The sequence below is a fragment of the Bos taurus genome, chromosome 2 (genome assembly GCF_002263795.3).
Source record: "Bos taurus isolate L1 Dominette 01449 registration number 42190680 breed Hereford chromosome 2, ARS-UCD2.0, whole genome shotgun sequence".
Taxonomy (NCBI): Eukaryota; Metazoa; Chordata; class Mammalia; order Artiodactyla; family Bovidae; genus Bos; species Bos taurus.
The window spans coordinates 7,374,457-7,392,527 of record NC_037329.1 but is presented as its reverse complement, the minus strand read 5'-3'; the positions used below and the strand labels follow the sequence as shown (position 1 = coordinate 7,392,527).

The window sequence follows — 18,071 nt, the reverse complement described above, 5'->3', positions numbered from 1 at the left end:
ACACTTGTTTGATCCACACTGTCATTTAGTAAGAGGAAAAGCAAATGAAGAGTGTTCAAAAATAACTTAAGTCAGACACTATGTTTTGTAGGCTCAGATGAAACAAAATTATTTTACAAAAATTTAACCTGGTATAGATTGAAGAACATAAAATAGAATGCTTCAGTAAGATATTTAAAGACAGAAAAATGTGTGTAAATATGAGGCTACATGCTGCTGCTGCTGCTGCTGCTAAGTCGCTTCAGTCGTGTCCGACTCTGTGTGACCCCATAGACTGCAGCCCACCAGGCTCCCCCATCCCTGGGATTCTCCAGGCAAGAACACTGGAGTGGGTTGCCATTTCCTTCTCCAATGCATGAAAGTGAAAAGTGAAAGTGAAGTCTCTCGGTCGTGTCTGACTCTTAGCGACCCCAAGGAATGCAGCCTACCAGGCTCCTCCGCCCATGGGATTTTCCAGGCAAGAGTACTGGAGTGGGGTGCCATTGCCTTCTCCATGAGGCTACATATGTCAGTGGAAATCTCAAAATTTTATAGATAGATTTTTTAGTTTTTTTTTTTTTTAATTATCATTTTTAAATCAGCTGACTGACTGAATTCTTCAATTTAGGGTATTCCTGGTAGCCCCGGAGGACCAGGCAGTGATGGGAAACCAGGGCCTCCTGTAAGTACATTTTCAACATCTCATTTTACAAGTCCAGAGAATGGTTAAATGCACAATTTGGACTAGCCTTCATGTATATTGTATAGCTTTAGGATGTACATTGCATATTCTATCAGACTTTTTGAAATTTCTGTTAATATAATTTTTTCTTATTAGGGAAGCCAAGGAGAGACGGGTCGACCCGGTCCTCCAGGTTCACCTGGTCCGCGAGGCCAGCCTGGTGTCATGGGCTTCCCTGGTCCCAAAGGAAACGATGTGAGTTCCTTCCTTCATTTCTTCAATAAATAGGTGATGGAAGTTCTTTTATTTTCCATATGGGGGTGCAGATGGCCCCAAACTGATTTCCACTTCAAAGCACAGAAGAGTATAAGAGAAAGAAGCTTCCCTCTACCGTGTAAGAAGGGAGCTAACGTATTTTCTTCTGGAGTTCCGGGCAAAGAGCAGAACACTTATGGAAGCCTAGTCTAGAAATAAGTTTTCAGTTGGGGATATATACATGTGTGAGTAGGGGGAAGATCAAAAAGATGAGAGAACATGATAATGAATAATTTCCTTTTGAGATTTAGTAAATACTGGCTACTTCTTTAGGGTGCTCCTGGAAAAAATGGAGAACGAGGTGGCCCTGGAGGTCCTGGCCCTCAGGTATGTAGATTTTATCCACTCATTTCCAGTCCTCTGACAGTGCTCCCCAACCTTTTTGGCCTCAGGGACCAGTTTCATGAAAGACAATTTTTTTTCCAAAGACCAAGGGAGAGGGGATGGTTTGGGGATGATTCAAACACACTGAATTTATTGTGCACTTTATTTCTATTATTATTATATAAGCTCCAGCTCAGGTCATCAGGCATTAGATCCTGGAAGCTGAGGCAATGCCTGTTGTATTAGAGGCATTTCTCTCCAACCCCACGACTTTTGTTTTCTTGATCTCTGCTTCCATAACTGCTTTCTTTTAGGGTCCTGCTGGAAAGAATGGTGAGACCGGACCTCAGGGTCCTCCAGGACCTACTGTAAGTTTCCTCGCGTGAACTGGAAACGGAAGTGGATGGGAGTGGGCCTGAGGGAAGACTTTGGGAATTATACAGTCTCTGCCACTGTATTGGTATAGCTCACCAAAGCAATTATGAAGATTGTTTATTTAATCAGCTAGCTAAATACTGACACTGAGTAAAGTTTGTGCCGTATATGTCTTCCTTACACCACTTCCACAAGCCAGACTCTGCCTTCCTTCATACCATTAATTTTTAAATTAAGCAATTGGCCTGATGAGATGAAAAATATGTGGATAAATATGAAAAGATATTTTATAGTGAAGCATCTCGTATTATGTTTTTACATAGGGCCCTTCTGGTGACAAAGGAGACACAGGACCCCCTGGTCCACAAGGACTACAAGTAAGAATTTGTTAATTAAATGTCATTGGGCCCCTATTTTTATCAATAGTTTCATTTGATAGCTATATTTGTTAAGTTAATCAACACTTCAATTTTTTTGTGACACTGAAAGATAATTCATCTTTAGCTTAAAATGTGTGCATCTGACTTCTACTTTGAAGTTCACATAATTCAATATGCTTATATTTATTTTTATTGTAATTTAAATGTATATAGCTAAATTCATCTAATCATGATTCAATTTTATATACAACAACAGAAAGAATAGAGGGAAATGAACATAGGTTTCTAAGATATGAATATCACCTCTCTGTCACAGGATTCTGAGGGCTACAAATTTTCTACACCTAAAAAGACTGCTAGAACCATTTTTTGAATACTCTGCAGAAACACACTTACTAAGAGAAGCTTTCCTATAATCAACGTTTGAAGTGATTATACAATACAAATATGATTCTTTATAGGGCTTGCCTGGAACGAGTGGTCCCCCAGGAGAAAACGGAAAACCTGGTGAACCTGTAAGTTGCATGTCACGTTTTCAAAACTCAGAAGCCAAAAGAATAATCATTTATAAATTATTAGCTTTCACGTTTTCATGCCACGGTATCTGAGTTTTAACATTTAGTTTTGAAATAACAAATGTTATTTGTTAGTTCATTAACAAAACAAAACAAAATTGAATCATAACTATTCCATTAAAAGTTTGAATTTTATCATAAAAGGACCTTAAAGAAGAGAATATAGCTCATGACTGGATAAACTGAACAAGTCAAGTGTGTATTTTGCTTATTTATTTATATAACATACATTCTGGTAGAAGCCTAATCACGCAATGTCATCACTGTCCTAGGGTCCAAAGGGTGAGGCTGGTGCACCTGGAATTCCAGGAGGCAAGGTAAATATTTCAACTTACTTTCTCATTTCTTCAGCATTTTTACTATATCAAACCAAAATATTCCTTTTTTAGAAGCGCAACATTGAAAATGTTTGATGAATACATTTAGGGGAATCCAAGACATTTCTAATACATTAAATTTGCATCATCTAGAAAATTGAATTTTCTGACATGAATAAACAAAGTAGAGTCGCCTATGGGCCTGAAATTTCAAAAGAAAACCTTTCTAGTGCATTGCTTCTCTACAGGAAAACGGTTTTGAGAGAAAACCTTTCAAATGTTCCCCTCGTGATAAAATAATAATAGCGTCAAAGCTAGCTCATCAGGCCAGGTATAAAAATTCCTTTGCTTAGAGTAACTCAGTTTAAATTTCCATTTTTCATTCAATTGATCAAATGCAGTTTATAATTGTTAAAATTTCCAGATTATTCAAAAGTTAAGAGCATTGTGATCTGTATCAAAATAATACAATGTAGGGTGTTTTTGTTTGGTTTGAAGCCTGAGTTTCCTAACAGGGATTTTCTGTCTTCCTCCTACAGGGTGATTCTGGTGCTCCCGGTGAACGCGGACCTCCTGGAGCAGGAGGGCCCCCTGGACCTAGAGGTGGAGCTGGCCCCCCTGGTCCCGAAGGAGGAAAGGTAACTCCCCCAACCCAATTCAATTCACTTAGATTTTACAAAATGCATTCCTTATCTTTCTTGTGAGCTATGATTTCTCTTTTAATTTCAGGGTGCTGCTGGTCCCCCTGGGCCACCTGGTTCTGCTGGTACACCTGGTCTGCAAGGAATGCCTGGAGAAAGAGGGGGTCCTGGAGGCCCTGGTCCAAAGGGTGATAAGGTATCAACCTATTTTCTGTTAATTATGTAATATCACAGACTTTTTTGGTTAAAGGAAGGCAACATTACTGGAAAGTAATCCATTTCTAGAGAAACTTTTTAATCGGGACACCTATGATACATTGCAGTGACTCTTGAGGGTTGCTCCTCTTTTTGTCATATTTTCATTAGAGATGCCTCTAATCTGATGCCATTGTTTTTTATTTGACAGGGTGAGCCTGGCAGCTCAGGTGTCGATGGTGCTCCAGGGAAAGATGGTCCACGGGTGAGTACTCAAATTGGGGAGAAGCAAAATTTATGTAGTATGGAACAGCCCTTCACCTCAACTTATTTTTTCCAAAAACTCCTTATAAGTTAGATCATACTTTGCCACCTTCAGGGCATTAAAAAGAACTAAATGACATGATTGTTAAAATTCCTGACTTCTATCACTAACAGTTCAACAATGACCTGAGAATGGAAAAATCTCAAAAGTATGATAAATATTACAAGCTAAAGTCATAGTAATTCACTAAAATCCAAGATAATCAATACTGCTCATGAAGGAACTTTTTCATTTTAAAAAAAGCATTGAAATTCCATGGTATATTCATACCATGGAATACTACTTAGCAATAAAAGGGAATGAACCGTTGATACATGCAACAACGCAGACACACACCAGGGACATCATGCTGAGTGATAAAAGTCAGTCTTGAAAGGATCCATACTGCATGATGTTCATGAAACATTTGAGATATGGAATAGTTTTATGGTTGCCAGAAGTTAGGAATAGGGGAGAGGGAGATGGATATAACTATAAAGAGATGATATAAGGGGGTGTTTTATGGTAATTGGATATTTGAATATCTTGATTGTGATGGTGGTCATGCAAGGTTATACATAATAAAATTGCATTAAAAATTACATATACATATACACACAAAAAGAAGTGCATGTGTAACTGGTGCAATCTGAAAAACTCTATGGATTGTACAAATGTAAGTTTCTTGGTTTTGATTACTATACCATAATTCTGTAAGATGCAATCCTGAGAGAGGTTGGGAGAAAGATGTACAGAATTTCCTGTATATTTCTTTGCAATCTTCCATGAATCCATAAAACTATTTCAAAATAAAAGTTAAAAAACACATTACGATCAGTTCTGTTCACATTAGAAAACACCTAGATATGACTGTAGCAAATAAACATGATAATTAAGCCATTAGATAGACATTATCTTTACTGAAGTTGCTTTAAACAAATTCATAAATACTTCACTTTTAACAGTCTAGATAGGTAAGCCATCATCCAATATTTTAAAATCCAATATTTATGTAATATAAGTAAACCTTAATATTTGAAAATTTTGATGTGAAAACTTTGATATGTGCAACAATACTTTGGTTAAATTAAATATTTTGAATTATTATACAGTTAAATAAAGCAGTACAGTTTAATTTTAAAAGATATGACTGTAAGATCTTACATCATGTCTTATTTATCTTCTGCAATAGAAAGAAAACTGGATCAATAAATTGCCACTGAATCTTGTATTTAGTAAACTGTGTGGTATTTTCACATTGAGTAAAGAGTATCTAATTCAAGCCATCAAGGAGAGCACATTATCTAGCTTATTAGATGAACAATATATCCATATATATGCCTTTGATTAATAAGGAAAATGATGCTGTTCATCTTCAATATTAAAGTATATTTCTATTTCTTTAGGGTCCCACTGGTCCCATTGGTCCTCCTGGCCCAGCTGGTCAGCCTGGAGATAAGGTAACACTTAACACTGTTTAGAAACAGAAAGTGTCTTTTGTTGCTGTTTGGATGAAGGACAATTTTTTTTTTTCTTTTTTAAGGGTGAAAGTGGTGCCCCTGGAGTTCCGGGTATAGCTGGTCCTCGCGGTGGCCCTGTAAGTGTTACAGACATTTTAACATCATTTGAGCCCCACACAGGCAACAGCTACCTGTGCCTCCCTCTTTAGCAATTCTGTACATGGTCCTAGTCTCAATGGTGGGATAGCATCATATGACATGCAAGGCAAGGTTAAAGTTCTTAAAGCTAAGATTCACAAGAGACTGTGAGACCATTTAAAATCTTGCCATCTTTCCTAAGTAATTCTGGAAAAAAAAAATATAAAAGTTGCATAAGTAATAATATGCATTTGTAAAAGAGTATTTCTTAAAGCCATAGGATCTTTGCCCGAGGCTACTTCTAGATCTAAAATTCTCTGCTTTCGGGTTTGCAGACTCAGGAGAGATATTTAGTAAATGTTTTTAACTAATTGAATGATTTCTAAACACTTTAACCTTATTTTTATTTTTTTAAATCCTTGCATTTTTAGAAGTTTTACAATTAGGTTTTTTAAATACTTCAAAATTCTCAAATTATTTTTCTTACAAAAATAAGAAGAAAATTGCTACTTTGAATTTTATTGAAAAATGGAGAGGTCTTTAGAGGTTAAGCTCTGTTAGCTTTGCACACTAACATTATCTTTCCTTAGCTTAAAGGAAAAGATAAGATGATGTAGAGGATGACATGTGCTCCCAACAGGAATCTATTTCACTGTGACTAATGAGGATATTTTTCACTTAAGGGTGAGAGAGGCGAACAGGGGCCCCCAGGACCTGCTGGCTTCCCTGGTGCTCCTGTAAGTATGATCATTAAAACACGCATGTCACATAGCCCAGAATCACTATCTCACTAAAAAATCGTAGGAGAATAAGTCAAGTCTGAATTCTAGTCTATTTCAGCCACTCATTCTCTATGAGGGTTCATTTATCCACCTCCTTTTTTTTTTTTTTGAACTTTATTCTTACTGTTTAAAAGATGGATACAAAAACACCTGGCCTGCCTTTACACCAGATTAATAAGACTAACACGATCTCCTAGATTTAAAGCACTCTGAAAGTTTTTATTAAAGTTCTTCCATTTTTAAATGGTACTAAATAAAATTTCCTCTAAGCTCCATCTTTCTCAAATGCATTTATTGGTGCTTGCTTTGAAATGCACAATCCTTAGAGAGAGGTTCTCCCTTATAAAAAATAATGGCAATCGTACCACTTTCTGGACATTTTTTTTTTTTTAATCATGGAAACTCTTTTTATTTTCTGGTGGCTTCATGTGGGGTGTGGGACCTTATTCCCCAACCAAGGGTCAAACTCATGCCACCTGCAGTGGAAGCATGGAGTCCTAACCACAGGACCACCAGGGAAATCTTTATCATGGAAACATTTTCATTGACTTTGTTTCTTCCAGGTCTTCAGAGACTCTTCCAATTTTATTTTAACATCTAAATATATCCATAACTATGTATAAAATAGATAACTAATAAGAATCTATTATATAGCACAGGGAAATCTACTCAATGCTCTTTGGTGACCTAAATGGGAAGAAAATCCAAATGAGAGAAGAGATACATGTGTACATGTGGCTGATTCACTTTGCTGTACAGCAGAAACTAACACAACATTGTACAGCAACTATACTCCAATAAAAATTAATTTAAAAATTAAAAATAGATTAAAAATATCTCTCTGCATGAAGAATTCTATTTTCTGAAGAAAAAAATAAGGATAAGCCCAGTGCACCGTGAAGGGTGTCAGTTCACAGGCTGTGTTTGTTTCTGAATGCAGGGCCAGAATGGTGAGCCTGGTGCTAAAGGAGAAAGAGGCGCTCCTGGTGAGAAAGGTGAAGGAGGCCCTCCCGGAGCCGCAGGACCCGCCGGAGGTTCTGGGCCTGCCGTAAGTATCTCTCTTTTTCTAAGCCTTCTAAAAGAAAGTACTTAGGTTTGTCAATAATTTAATATTTTCACACCGAGATAGAGCTTTTCATGGTGACAAGAATACAGGTTTTGTAGGAATACAGTTCTGAGTTTGAAGCTGGGCTCCAACAATCTAGTTACCTCCATCAAGTTATTTTCATGTCCTCAGAGAGTTACTATTTTTGTGTTTTGATGTAGGTTCTCATTTCTGCTGTAGTGTTTTCCCCCAGTTTTATTGAGATAAAACTGACATATACATTGCATTGTATAAGTTTAAAGTACAACATAATGACTGTATGTGTTGTAAATGATTGTCATAATAAGCAGAGTTACTGATTTTTCAAAGGCTTAATGCTAATCCCAAATTTTGATTTTAATGCTATTCCTATTGACAATTTCCATCTCCATTCCATATAGGGTCCCCCAGGCCCCCAAGGTGTCAAAGGCGAACGTGGCAGTCCTGGTGGTCCTGTAAGTAATGATCGTCTTGACTACTATTGAAAAGCATTAATCAATATCAATCTGTATAAAAACTGCTTTGAAAGCCCTAGTTTCCTCCAGAGAGTATAAAATGATGATCACGTATTCATGTGTGAGTTATATGTAAATTCCAAGAGGAAAAAACAAACCATAAATCTCAGAATAGAATGCAGTTCCTACCACATTTCTTACATTTCATATTTGTTTTAGTAGTTAATTATTTGTTCTCCTTGATTTTTGACATTCAAAAGTGTATTTATCATTTTGCAGGGTGCTGCTGGCTTCCCCGGTGGTCGTGGTCCTCCTGGCCCTCCTGGCAGTAATGTAAGTACTTTTTAAAATAATTTTAAGCCATATATTCCATAAAGAGTACTCATATATGCATAGGGTGAGAAACTTATCCACTGCAACTTCTCTTTTTATTAAATTCCATATAAAATTATTCGAATCCAGGTGAAAGAGGGAAGAAAAAATGTACTTTTTCATTATAAAATATTCTAATATCAAACACTTCTTTGTAGGGTAACCCAGGCCCCCCAGGCTCCAGTGGTGCTCCAGGCAAAGATGGTCCCCCAGGTCCACCTGGCAGTAATGGTGCTCCTGGCAGCCCCGGGATCTCTGGACCAAAGGGTGATTCTGGTCCACCAGGTGAGAGGGGAGCACCTGGCCCCCAGGGCCCTCCGGTGAGTGCTTTCTTTGCTCTATTGATTAATAACAGTTTTATTTTCAATCACAAATCAATAGAGGAAAACATAGTCACACAAAGAGTAACCAAGATTTCATTGTCCATCACAACAGGGAGCTCCAGGCCCACTAGGAATTGCAGGACTTACTGGAGCACGAGGTCTTGCAGGCCCACCAGGCATGCCAGGTGCTAGGGGCAGCCCCGGCCCACAGGGCATCAAGGTGAGTGCAGCTATCTTTCACTGGACCTTGGTTTCCTTTATGAAGACTGATAGTCTTTAGACATCACACGACCATAGCAAGTATGTAATGAACAAGTTTTCCTGTAATTAGATGCACATTCTCGATATTTTCAGTTTCAGGAAGCATGCATGTTATCAAGAGGCTCTGGAATCCAAAAACAATGCACATCATAGACCAACTGTGAACACCAACACAAATAGATTGATATCACAGGAAATATCTTGTCATCTCAAATACCTCTGTTAGGAAACTTGTCAGCATTCTTCCATTTGCTGACTGTCAGTCTTGAAGGGGAAAATAATCTCAGCTTGTAGACCTGTGATTCCTTTAATTGATACCAATTATCCATCAACTCAATTTATTTTATTCTCCTGACTTTCTTTCACTGATACTTCTATAACATCCTAGGGCTTAGCGTCTTAAATATCCATTTAGCAAATAGGGTAATAAAATTGTATCTTATTAGGGCTCACATTTTGACACTTTGAGCACCCTTTTAAACTGATAGTCATATAATATTGTAGTGAAATTACAATATAACATTTAAGTCTATTTGATTTATATGAACATATCCAATAAATGTATATTCTTTAAATAGAGCCAAACATTCGATATAACCTAATTCTAATGGGCACCATAAACCTGTGGTTTCATGATGATTAATCGTTATTTTTTTTCTTACAATAGCCATGTCTACTTATGCACCTCATATTAGGATGTATTCGAATATGATAATCAATGTAATTACTCAGGCATCCAGGTTCATTGAACAAGTTAGAACATACAAGAAGTTTGTTCCCCAAAGCATTTTTCCTCTGGCAGGGATAGTTTTAAGAACAAATTCCATAAGAATTGAATAATACAAAGTTCATCCCTGGGAAATAAAGACATCTAAAAGTATCATATTAATTGATTTCCTGGAAAGAAATATGAATTTCTTTGTTTGTACACAGGGTGAAAATGGTAAACCAGGACCTAGTGGTCAGAATGGAGAACGTGGTCCTCCTGGCCCCCAGGGTCTTCCTGGTCTGGCTGGTACAGCTGGTGAGCCTGGAAGAGATGTAAGTACTAGTTCTCAGAAAGTATCCAATGAGGCATGCTGTTGTTCAGTCGCTAAGTCACGTCTGACTCTTTGAGACCCTTTGGACTGCAGCACACCAGGCTTCCCTGTCCTTCACCATCTCCTGGAGTTTTCTCAAATTCATATCCATTGAGTCAGTAACACCATCCAATCATCTCATCCTCTGTCATTGCCTTCTCCTCCTGCCTTCCATAACATTTAAGCAAGGTTCAAATTGGCCTTACTTGGGTCTAGAAGTGTAAATATTGCCACATATCAAAGTTCACCTTCTTTCTCTAGTAATAAATATTCTTTCTATTACAATTTATTACAACTCAGCCTTAACTGTTCATGTTCTTTAATATTTATGCAGTGAATGATCATTAATGGAGAGGGATATGACCTTTAGCTAAATAAACTCTAGTTGGGGATGGGGAAAGCCCCAGTTTACAGCATTCCTTCCGGGTAAAACTATTCTGCATATTATCTGTGATTAGTCCTTTCTTAAATTGTAGATTTTCATTATCTGCTTAAATTACTGTGTGTCGAGCTTTTATGTATTACCTCTCTCCTAAGAACGCTTTTTAGTTTCCTCGTCACTTCTTTCTCGCTTACCCTGTGAAACTGTAGAATCACGGGTGTACTGCCTCTCCGTGTAGGCACTGTCAACCCTTGCAGGGCCACACCCATCGTCACATCTAAGATTTTTCACTCCAAAGAACCAGTTTTTATTCTCTTTAGGAATGATATTTTACCCATTGAGAATGTATGGCTTCAATGGTATTTAAATAGTTCCAAAAATTTTGATTTCTTTTCTTATTTTTTTTCTTTAATCAGGGAAACCCTGGATCAGATGGTCTGCCAGGCCGAGATGGAGCTCCAGGTGCCAAGGTATAATAAACCCAAGTACAGTAATTTTTTTGTAGGTTTTAATTATACCTTTTAATAGATGTAATTAAAGCAATAACTGCTGATCAGATCGATTTTGGAACTGTGATCTTGTCCACAGGGTGACCGTGGTGAAAATGGCTCTCCTGGTGCCCCTGGAGCTCCTGGTCACCCAGGCCCTCCTGGTCCTGTCGGTCCAGCTGGAAAGAGCGGTGACAGAGGAGAAACTGTGAGTTCTAATGAACACCATCGTTCCTTACTTATCCGTTTTCCGCAATAAAGAACTCAGTAGATAGACGATAGAATGTCATATCTGCCAACCGAAAGATCTACTCTCATTTGTTTTACAGTTTTGTATACTAGTCATTCCTTAGACAATTGTGGTGACAAAGATATATGAGAGATTTCTGGCAATAGTCAATGAAGAGTTCATTTTTTAAATTCAAAATGGTATTAATCACACCAAGTGTATATGCACTTCATCAACATAGAGTTGAACTAACAGGATGTTCTCTTTTTCCTGTTTAGACCCCCAGGTAAAGCTATAAACAGGTCAAGGATTTGTAAGGAAACAGTAATACTAACTTTCAGTAGTATCAGCAAGCATACCATTATTCTCCCACAATGAAAAGATTAGCATTTAAATAAAACAAATCTATATCAAAAAGCAAACACCTCCCCCTGTGTTTATTTGTGTATTTTTATTTTAGGGCCCTGCTGGTCCTTCTGGGGCCCCCGGTCCTGCCGGATCAAGAGGTCCTCCTGTGAGTGTTTGTTTGTTTGTTTGTTTGTTGTCTATTTTAACTAAGTCTATGGTGTAGGAAACAGTCTATTTTCTAGCATGTTCAGGAAAAAGGGATGAATAAATACATAACTATGGAACCAAATTTAAACTGTCCTTTGATGAAACAGAAAGCAATTTAGGATCGAAAATGTCCTTGGGGCCGTGTGTATACGTGGCAATTATTGGGGCTCTATACAATTCTCAGTCCAAAATCGAAGCAACCACAGCATTTTGTATAGTTGCATGTACGCAGTCTGTCGATGGGACTTCTCGCTTGTAGAATATTATAAAATGGACTTAATTGTTGTGAGTTCTAATTTGTTTTTCCGACGCGTGTGTGTATGATCCTAATTTGAAATGTGTTTGTAAAGGGTCCCCAAGGCCCACGCGGTGACAAAGGGGAAACCGGTGAGCGTGGTGCTATGGGCATCAAAGGACATCGCGGATTCCCTGGCAACCCAGGGGCCCCCGGATCTCCGGTAAGTGCATCCGCTGTGCTAGAAAGTCCTCTCAATGCATTTTCACTGATGAGATAGGCACACTTTAGAGATCAGTAATGGAAGAATGTTCATCTCTAAAAGCCTATGCTACAAGAGATTAGAAATCAATTTAAGGGCTTATTTGAAATAGTAGTTGGCATGAGACAATGGGGAGAATAAGGAAAAAGAGCTCATGGTTCATCTTGAGCCTCAAGTTTCTTGATCTGACCTTGAAAATACAGTTCACTGAGCTTATTGAAGGCATCACTCAAATGCACCTTCCTTTCCTTTCAGGGTCCCGCTGGTCATCAAGGTGCAGTTGGCAGTCCAGGCCCTGCAGGCCCCAGAGTATGTACAAGAGAGAGAGATTGGAAGTTCCATGTTTTAACATTTTTGCACTGCAGGGAAGTATTCTAGCATTGTGATATCATGTTCATTTCTTAGGGACCTGTTGGACCTAGCGGGCCCCCTGGAAAGGACGGAGCAAGTGGACACCCTGGTCCCATTGGACCACCGGGGCCCCGAGGTAACAGAGGTGAAAGAGGATCTGAGGTAAGACATTACTTATAAACATGTGTATTTAATTTGCTATCATCTTCACATTTTCAGAAACACTTTGCAATATTTTAAAATTGAGATGGCTAGTTAAACACAATACAATTACCGAACTTAAGTTAGGAACTGAACACTGACTTTAGGACATTCTCCACCACATGAAAACTTCTCCACCACACTGCCCATAACAGGGAGCAATCAAGAAAACCTTCCTTACAGTTTTACTCATCAGATAACAGTTAGCTGATCAGATAACAGTTTTAGCAGAATGAAAACTGTTCAGTGAATAAAAGGAAAATAGCTCAGTGAATAAAAAGAACTCTGCCACTGCTGATCTCATATTAGACAGCTCACAACTATGATCATCATAATGACAGGTTTAAAGTACTGATGCATTCCACTGCTCAAACAGCTTCAGTGATTATTCCTGTTTTGCTGCTTACACCATCATTTCTAACACATTCCTATCCCACGCCTTTGGGGTAAATGGAAGAAAAACTATTAACCCCACAAGTTACACAATTAAACACAAAGTTAAGTGGTTAACCCCAAACCACAAGGTTAATGATAAATCTGGGGTCAGAATCTAGGTTTCCTGATCATAACTCCTCTGACCTGTCAGCATTAGAATCGCTAACATCTTAGAACACATGATAGAGTAAAATTTGTGATCTAACACCATTTCTTCCTATACAGTAGAACACAATAAACTTCCTAAGAATGGATTATAGTTATAAATTGGTTAATATTCTATCAAAAAACAACCCAAACTTGTATCGAAATAATTATGCTTACACAATGTATTAATTCTTTGTAAGACATTTTATTGGGCTAGCAATGTATTCTTTCTGTGGATACCAAACAAGTTCACATCAATGACATATGTTCTTACATATCAGTGATGTATGTTCTTACTCCTCCTAGGGCTCCCCAGGCCACCCAGGACAACCAGGCCCTCCTGGACCTCCTGGTGCCCCTGGTCCATGTTGTGGTGCTGGCGGGGTTGCTGCCATTGCTGGTGTTGGAGCCGAAAAAGCTGGTGGTTTTGCCCCATATTATGGAGATGAACCGATAGATTTCAAAATCAACACCGATGAGATTATGACCTCACTCAAATCAGTCAATGGACAAATAGAAAGCCTCATTAGTCCTGATGGTTCCCGTAAAAACCCTGCACGGAACTGCAGGGACCTGAAATTCTGCCATCCTGAACTCCAGAGTGGTATGTTGGGGAAACTTTCACACTCATAGCAACAAGATAACAGAGAAAACTGCCTGTATTCAAATTTAGGGAAAAGGAAATTTTTACTGTGAGTAGAAGATATTATATAGCAGGAATAATCCTTAAATAGTGTTAGCTGAATTGAAACTCCTTGATGTTGTAAGAAAACATGAATTTTATAGATGTACTTAAACTGTAACATAAATTTGAAATACTCCAATATAGGAAAATTTAAAGACAATTTTGTAGAAATTTTAAAACAAATCATGTTTGGGCACATTTCTTCATATCATCACAAAGTTATTTGAGTTATAAACAACATATATCACTTTGTTCTCAGGATCAAATATTTGTAATTTGATGCAGGCATAATTTGCAATTTAATCATTGTAACCTATATTCATTGAAATAGTTTTTATAATAATCTAATTACTAAATTTTTCAAATTATGAAACTATCCCAAAGTTCCTCTATTATGCTACACTAAAAAGTAGAAATATGTAAAATACAAATACATTGGCAATCAACATTGTGAATGCCTCACTCAGTCACTCCAGTTGAGTCAGACTCCTTGCGACTGGATAGACTATAGTATGAATGCCTTACAAAATCATTGTGGCCTAAATCCCATTACTGGACTTCATAACCAATTCCATTGTCCTCTTTGTGACTATTCAGGAGAATATTGGGTTGATCCTAACCAAGGTTGCAAATTGGATGCTATTAAAGTCTACTGTAACATGGAAACTGGGGAAACGTGCATAAGTGCCAGTCCTTTGACTATCCCACAGAAGAACTGGTGGACAGATTCTGGTGCTGAGAAGAAACATGTTTGGTTTGGAGAATCCATGGAGGGTGGTTTTCAGGTAAGAAAAGATACGCCATTTTTCTTTAACTGATTTATCTTTGCTTCCCTAATTTTTTGTTCCTCCCATTTGTTCATCGCAAAGCAAAGATAGTTAATAAATAGAAAGGTGCAAAAGATTGTATATACTCAGATAGCAATTATAACTTGTTTCTCAAAGCTAAATTAGATTAAATGATTCTTAATACACAATCACCTTTCTTTCAAATTTAAGATCTTCTTTACTCTGACATTATATATTATACATGCAATAAAAAGTTGTAGATAAAATACATAAACAATTTATATTACTGTGACCATACTCTCTGTATAAATCCACTAGGCATAATTGCTGCTAAAATGTTTGATCAGCTTTATTTGTTCCCCACCACAGTTTAGCTATGGCAATCCTGAACTTCCCGAAGACGTCCTCGATGTCCAGCTGGCATTCCTCCGACTTCTCTCCAGCCGGGCCTCTCAGAACATCACATATCACTGCAAGAATAGCATTGCATACATGGATCATGCCAGTGGGAATGTAAAGAAAGCCTTGAAGCTGATGGGGTCAAATGAAGGTGAATTCAAGGCTGAAGGAAATAGCAAATTCACATACACAGTTCTGGAGGATGGTTGCACAGTAAGTATCAGCATTTTTATAAGCATGTCTTATGATGAGCTCAGCTTGCTCATTTAATCATGCTATTTTTAAAAGAAGGAATAAAAATAATGAGTGTGAACAAAAGATGGCATTCAGTGTGAGTTATATTGAATACTGATTCATTCCAGGGAAGGTTAAATGGCACAAACAATGAGTTTATCTTCTCAACCTCCTGGTGAAAACTAATTGCTATGAAAGCCATTGAAATTTAAACCCATGATATAAATTTTATCAGATAATTTAGATGGTTATTATCCATTCTACATAACTGCCATCATACGATCTCAATCTAAAATCTGTTTTTAATTTTAAAGGTTACTTTAAATCAACCCTTTGTTATTACCTTTATGAACAGAAGGAGAATTCATTCCTAATATTAATAATATATCACAAGTTCCAATGTAAGAGAACTATCTACTTCTTAGTAAACTAGCTCCCTACCTGGTAGTATTGATCAGAACTGAGGCTTCTGAGAAGGCACTGGCCTGTGGCAATCTCCCTGTTGGGTTTACCCTGAAGTACTGTAAGGCTTTTGGTTAATGATATGGTTTATCTGCTGGGAGGATTATCACTTTGAACTGGAGCAAGTCTTATATGTATACATTGCAAGTTACCAACTTTAAGTTGGTAACTCCCTTTAAGCAAAATATTTTTAAAACTTCATCAGAAAAACTAAATAATTGTAATGTCATTATCACTTACATTTTGTATTTGCTCTTTTTTTTTTACAGAAACACACTGGGGAATGGGGCAAAACAGTCTTCCAGTATCAAACACGCAAGGCCGTCAGACTACCTATTGTAGATATTGCACCCTATGATATCGGTGGTCCTGATCAAGAATTTGGTGCGGACATTGGCCCTGTTTGCTTTTTATAAACCAAACTCTATCCAAAGTCCCAGAAAAAGCTTCACACTCCATATGTTCCTTTTGTTCTAATCTTGTCAGCCAGTACAAGTGACCAAGTTCCAGTTATTTATTTCCAAAATTCTTGGGAAAAAAGTGTAATTTGACCAAAAAAGGATATTTGTTTTTGCTATTACACCAAATACAGTTCAAATGCTTATTGTTCTATTTTTTTACCAATTTCAATTTCAAAATGTCTCAATGGTGCTATAATAAATAAACTTCAACACTCTTCCAATAACACTGCGTTACATTCTTTGAATCCTAGCCCATTTTCAGAGCAATGACGGTGCTTACCATTAAAAGATTACCTTTCTTCTGAAACAGTCAAGCAAGAAATTAGAAAAGAACTTCCTGTTTCAACTACCTCAACCTGGTCAGAAACATAAATGAATTCTATGAGTCCCAGAAGATGAAAAAATTTGTATGAAATGCCAAAACTTACGTTCCTAAAATATTGGTTTAAAAAAAAGTAGAATGTAGTGCAAGAATTTAAAGAAATAGTTTTGAAGCCATAATTAGTCTTGAATATCAACTGCTTTTAAAGGTGCTTTTCTTTTTTCTGGTCATTGCTGGTCAAGTTTACCAATATTTGGCAAGTCTTTAAAGACACATGGTCTGGTGCTAATGTATTTTCACTTTGAAAACTCTAGGTCAGAATTGTTGCCTTGCATTCAAAACACAGTTGCACCATCTGTACTTGTCTCCTGTCAAAAATGTTTCCTGGTGTATCACTGCAGGAGACACTTTCCCTGCATCCTGTGAAAGTCAACAACAACAAAAAACTAATAAAGGGGCTGCTTTTGTCACAGTAACACAGAGAATGTGTTGAAATTAAACTCTGTAAGCTTGTATGTGGTTGTTGATCTTTTTTTCTGACAGACACCCATAATAAAAGATCATAATAAAACATTCCTGGCTTTTGTCAGCTTTTCATAGATGTACGTTTGCACTCAGGAACTCCAGTGAATTTTCCTGGAAAAAGCATATTGAGTCTTAGCTCTCTCACTTAATAATACAATAATGCTCCTTCAGGAATATGAGATAATATAACTCATGATGGAAAGAGAGATAATGCTCAATGGGGAATCTTGCAGATTTTTAGATCATATTTAACAGAACTCCTTGGGACATGTGGAAAACCAAGGGCTTCTATTTGACACAATCCCTGGAAATAGTAACATGGTAAATTAGCGAATCCCTAAAGTGTGAGTAATAAAGGAGGAAATTTCTGGTAATTTAGAAGAAAATAAGCTGGGTCTAGCAAAACAGAGCTTAACATTGAGAATAATTGCAAGGTTAGGCTTTTTCTACCACTTCTAAACACCACCTCATTGCCCTCTTGGATCAGGGCAATGTAAGTTATTAATTTTCTCCACCAACACATTATTAATTTTTTAGCTACTGTAAATAATAGCAGTATCATCTTACATACCTGACTTCATAGTTTGACATTTATTCACTCTATGATTAATAATAATACTTTCAAAAATAAAAATGCCATCAATCATATGCCAAGACTCTTTGTCCACCTATCCTCTAAGCTCAGCTCAGTTCAGTTCAGTTCAGTCGCTCGGTTGTGTCCGACCCCATGGACTGCGGCACTCCAGGCTTTGCTGTCCATCACCAACTCCCAGAGCTTGCTCAAACTCATGTCCATCGAGTTGGTAATGCCATCCAACCATTTCATCCTCTGTCGTCCACTTCCCCTCCCCACCTCAATCTTTCCCAGC

At 37.5% G+C, this 18,071-nt stretch overlaps 1 protein-coding gene across 1 annotated transcript in view; it reads left to right on the top strand.

Annotated features, from left to right (window-relative positions):
- COL3A1 (collagen type III alpha 1 chain) overlaps nt 1–17,250 on the top strand; it is a 39,635-nt gene extending 22,385 nt beyond the window's left edge. The window contains exons 23-51 of the mRNA NM_001076831.1: nt 608–661; nt 818–916; nt 1,250–1,303; nt 1,615–1,668; nt 1,999–2,052; nt 2,517–2,570; nt 2,903–2,947; nt 3,487–3,585; nt 3,677–3,784; nt 3,995–4,048; nt 5,494–5,547; nt 5,631–5,684; nt 6,369–6,422; nt 7,408–7,515; nt 7,953–8,006; nt 8,286–8,339; nt 8,537–8,698; nt 8,814–8,921; nt 9,896–10,003; nt 10,840–10,893; nt 11,012–11,119; nt 11,601–11,654; nt 12,046–12,153; nt 12,448–12,501; nt 12,598–12,705; nt 13,633–13,930; nt 14,609–14,796; nt 15,169–15,411; nt 16,164–17,250. Coding sequence (NP_001070299.1) covers nt 608–661; nt 818–916; nt 1,250–1,303; nt 1,615–1,668; nt 1,999–2,052; nt 2,517–2,570; nt 2,903–2,947; nt 3,487–3,585; nt 3,677–3,784; nt 3,995–4,048; nt 5,494–5,547; nt 5,631–5,684; nt 6,369–6,422; nt 7,408–7,515; nt 7,953–8,006; nt 8,286–8,339; nt 8,537–8,698; nt 8,814–8,921; nt 9,896–10,003; nt 10,840–10,893; nt 11,012–11,119; nt 11,601–11,654; nt 12,046–12,153; nt 12,448–12,501; nt 12,598–12,705; nt 13,633–13,930; nt 14,609–14,796; nt 15,169–15,411; nt 16,164–16,310 — 2,793 coding nt within the window. The 3' untranslated portion in view covers nt 16,311–17,250. The remainder of the gene's footprint in view (nt 1–607; nt 662–817; nt 917–1,249; nt 1,304–1,614; nt 1,669–1,998; nt 2,053–2,516; nt 2,571–2,902; nt 2,948–3,486; nt 3,586–3,676; nt 3,785–3,994; nt 4,049–5,493; nt 5,548–5,630; nt 5,685–6,368; nt 6,423–7,407; nt 7,516–7,952; nt 8,007–8,285; nt 8,340–8,536; nt 8,699–8,813; nt 8,922–9,895; nt 10,004–10,839; nt 10,894–11,011; nt 11,120–11,600; nt 11,655–12,045; nt 12,154–12,447; nt 12,502–12,597; nt 12,706–13,632; nt 13,931–14,608; nt 14,797–15,168; nt 15,412–16,163) is intronic.
- The last annotated feature ends 821 nt before the right edge of the window (nt 17,251–18,071 follow it).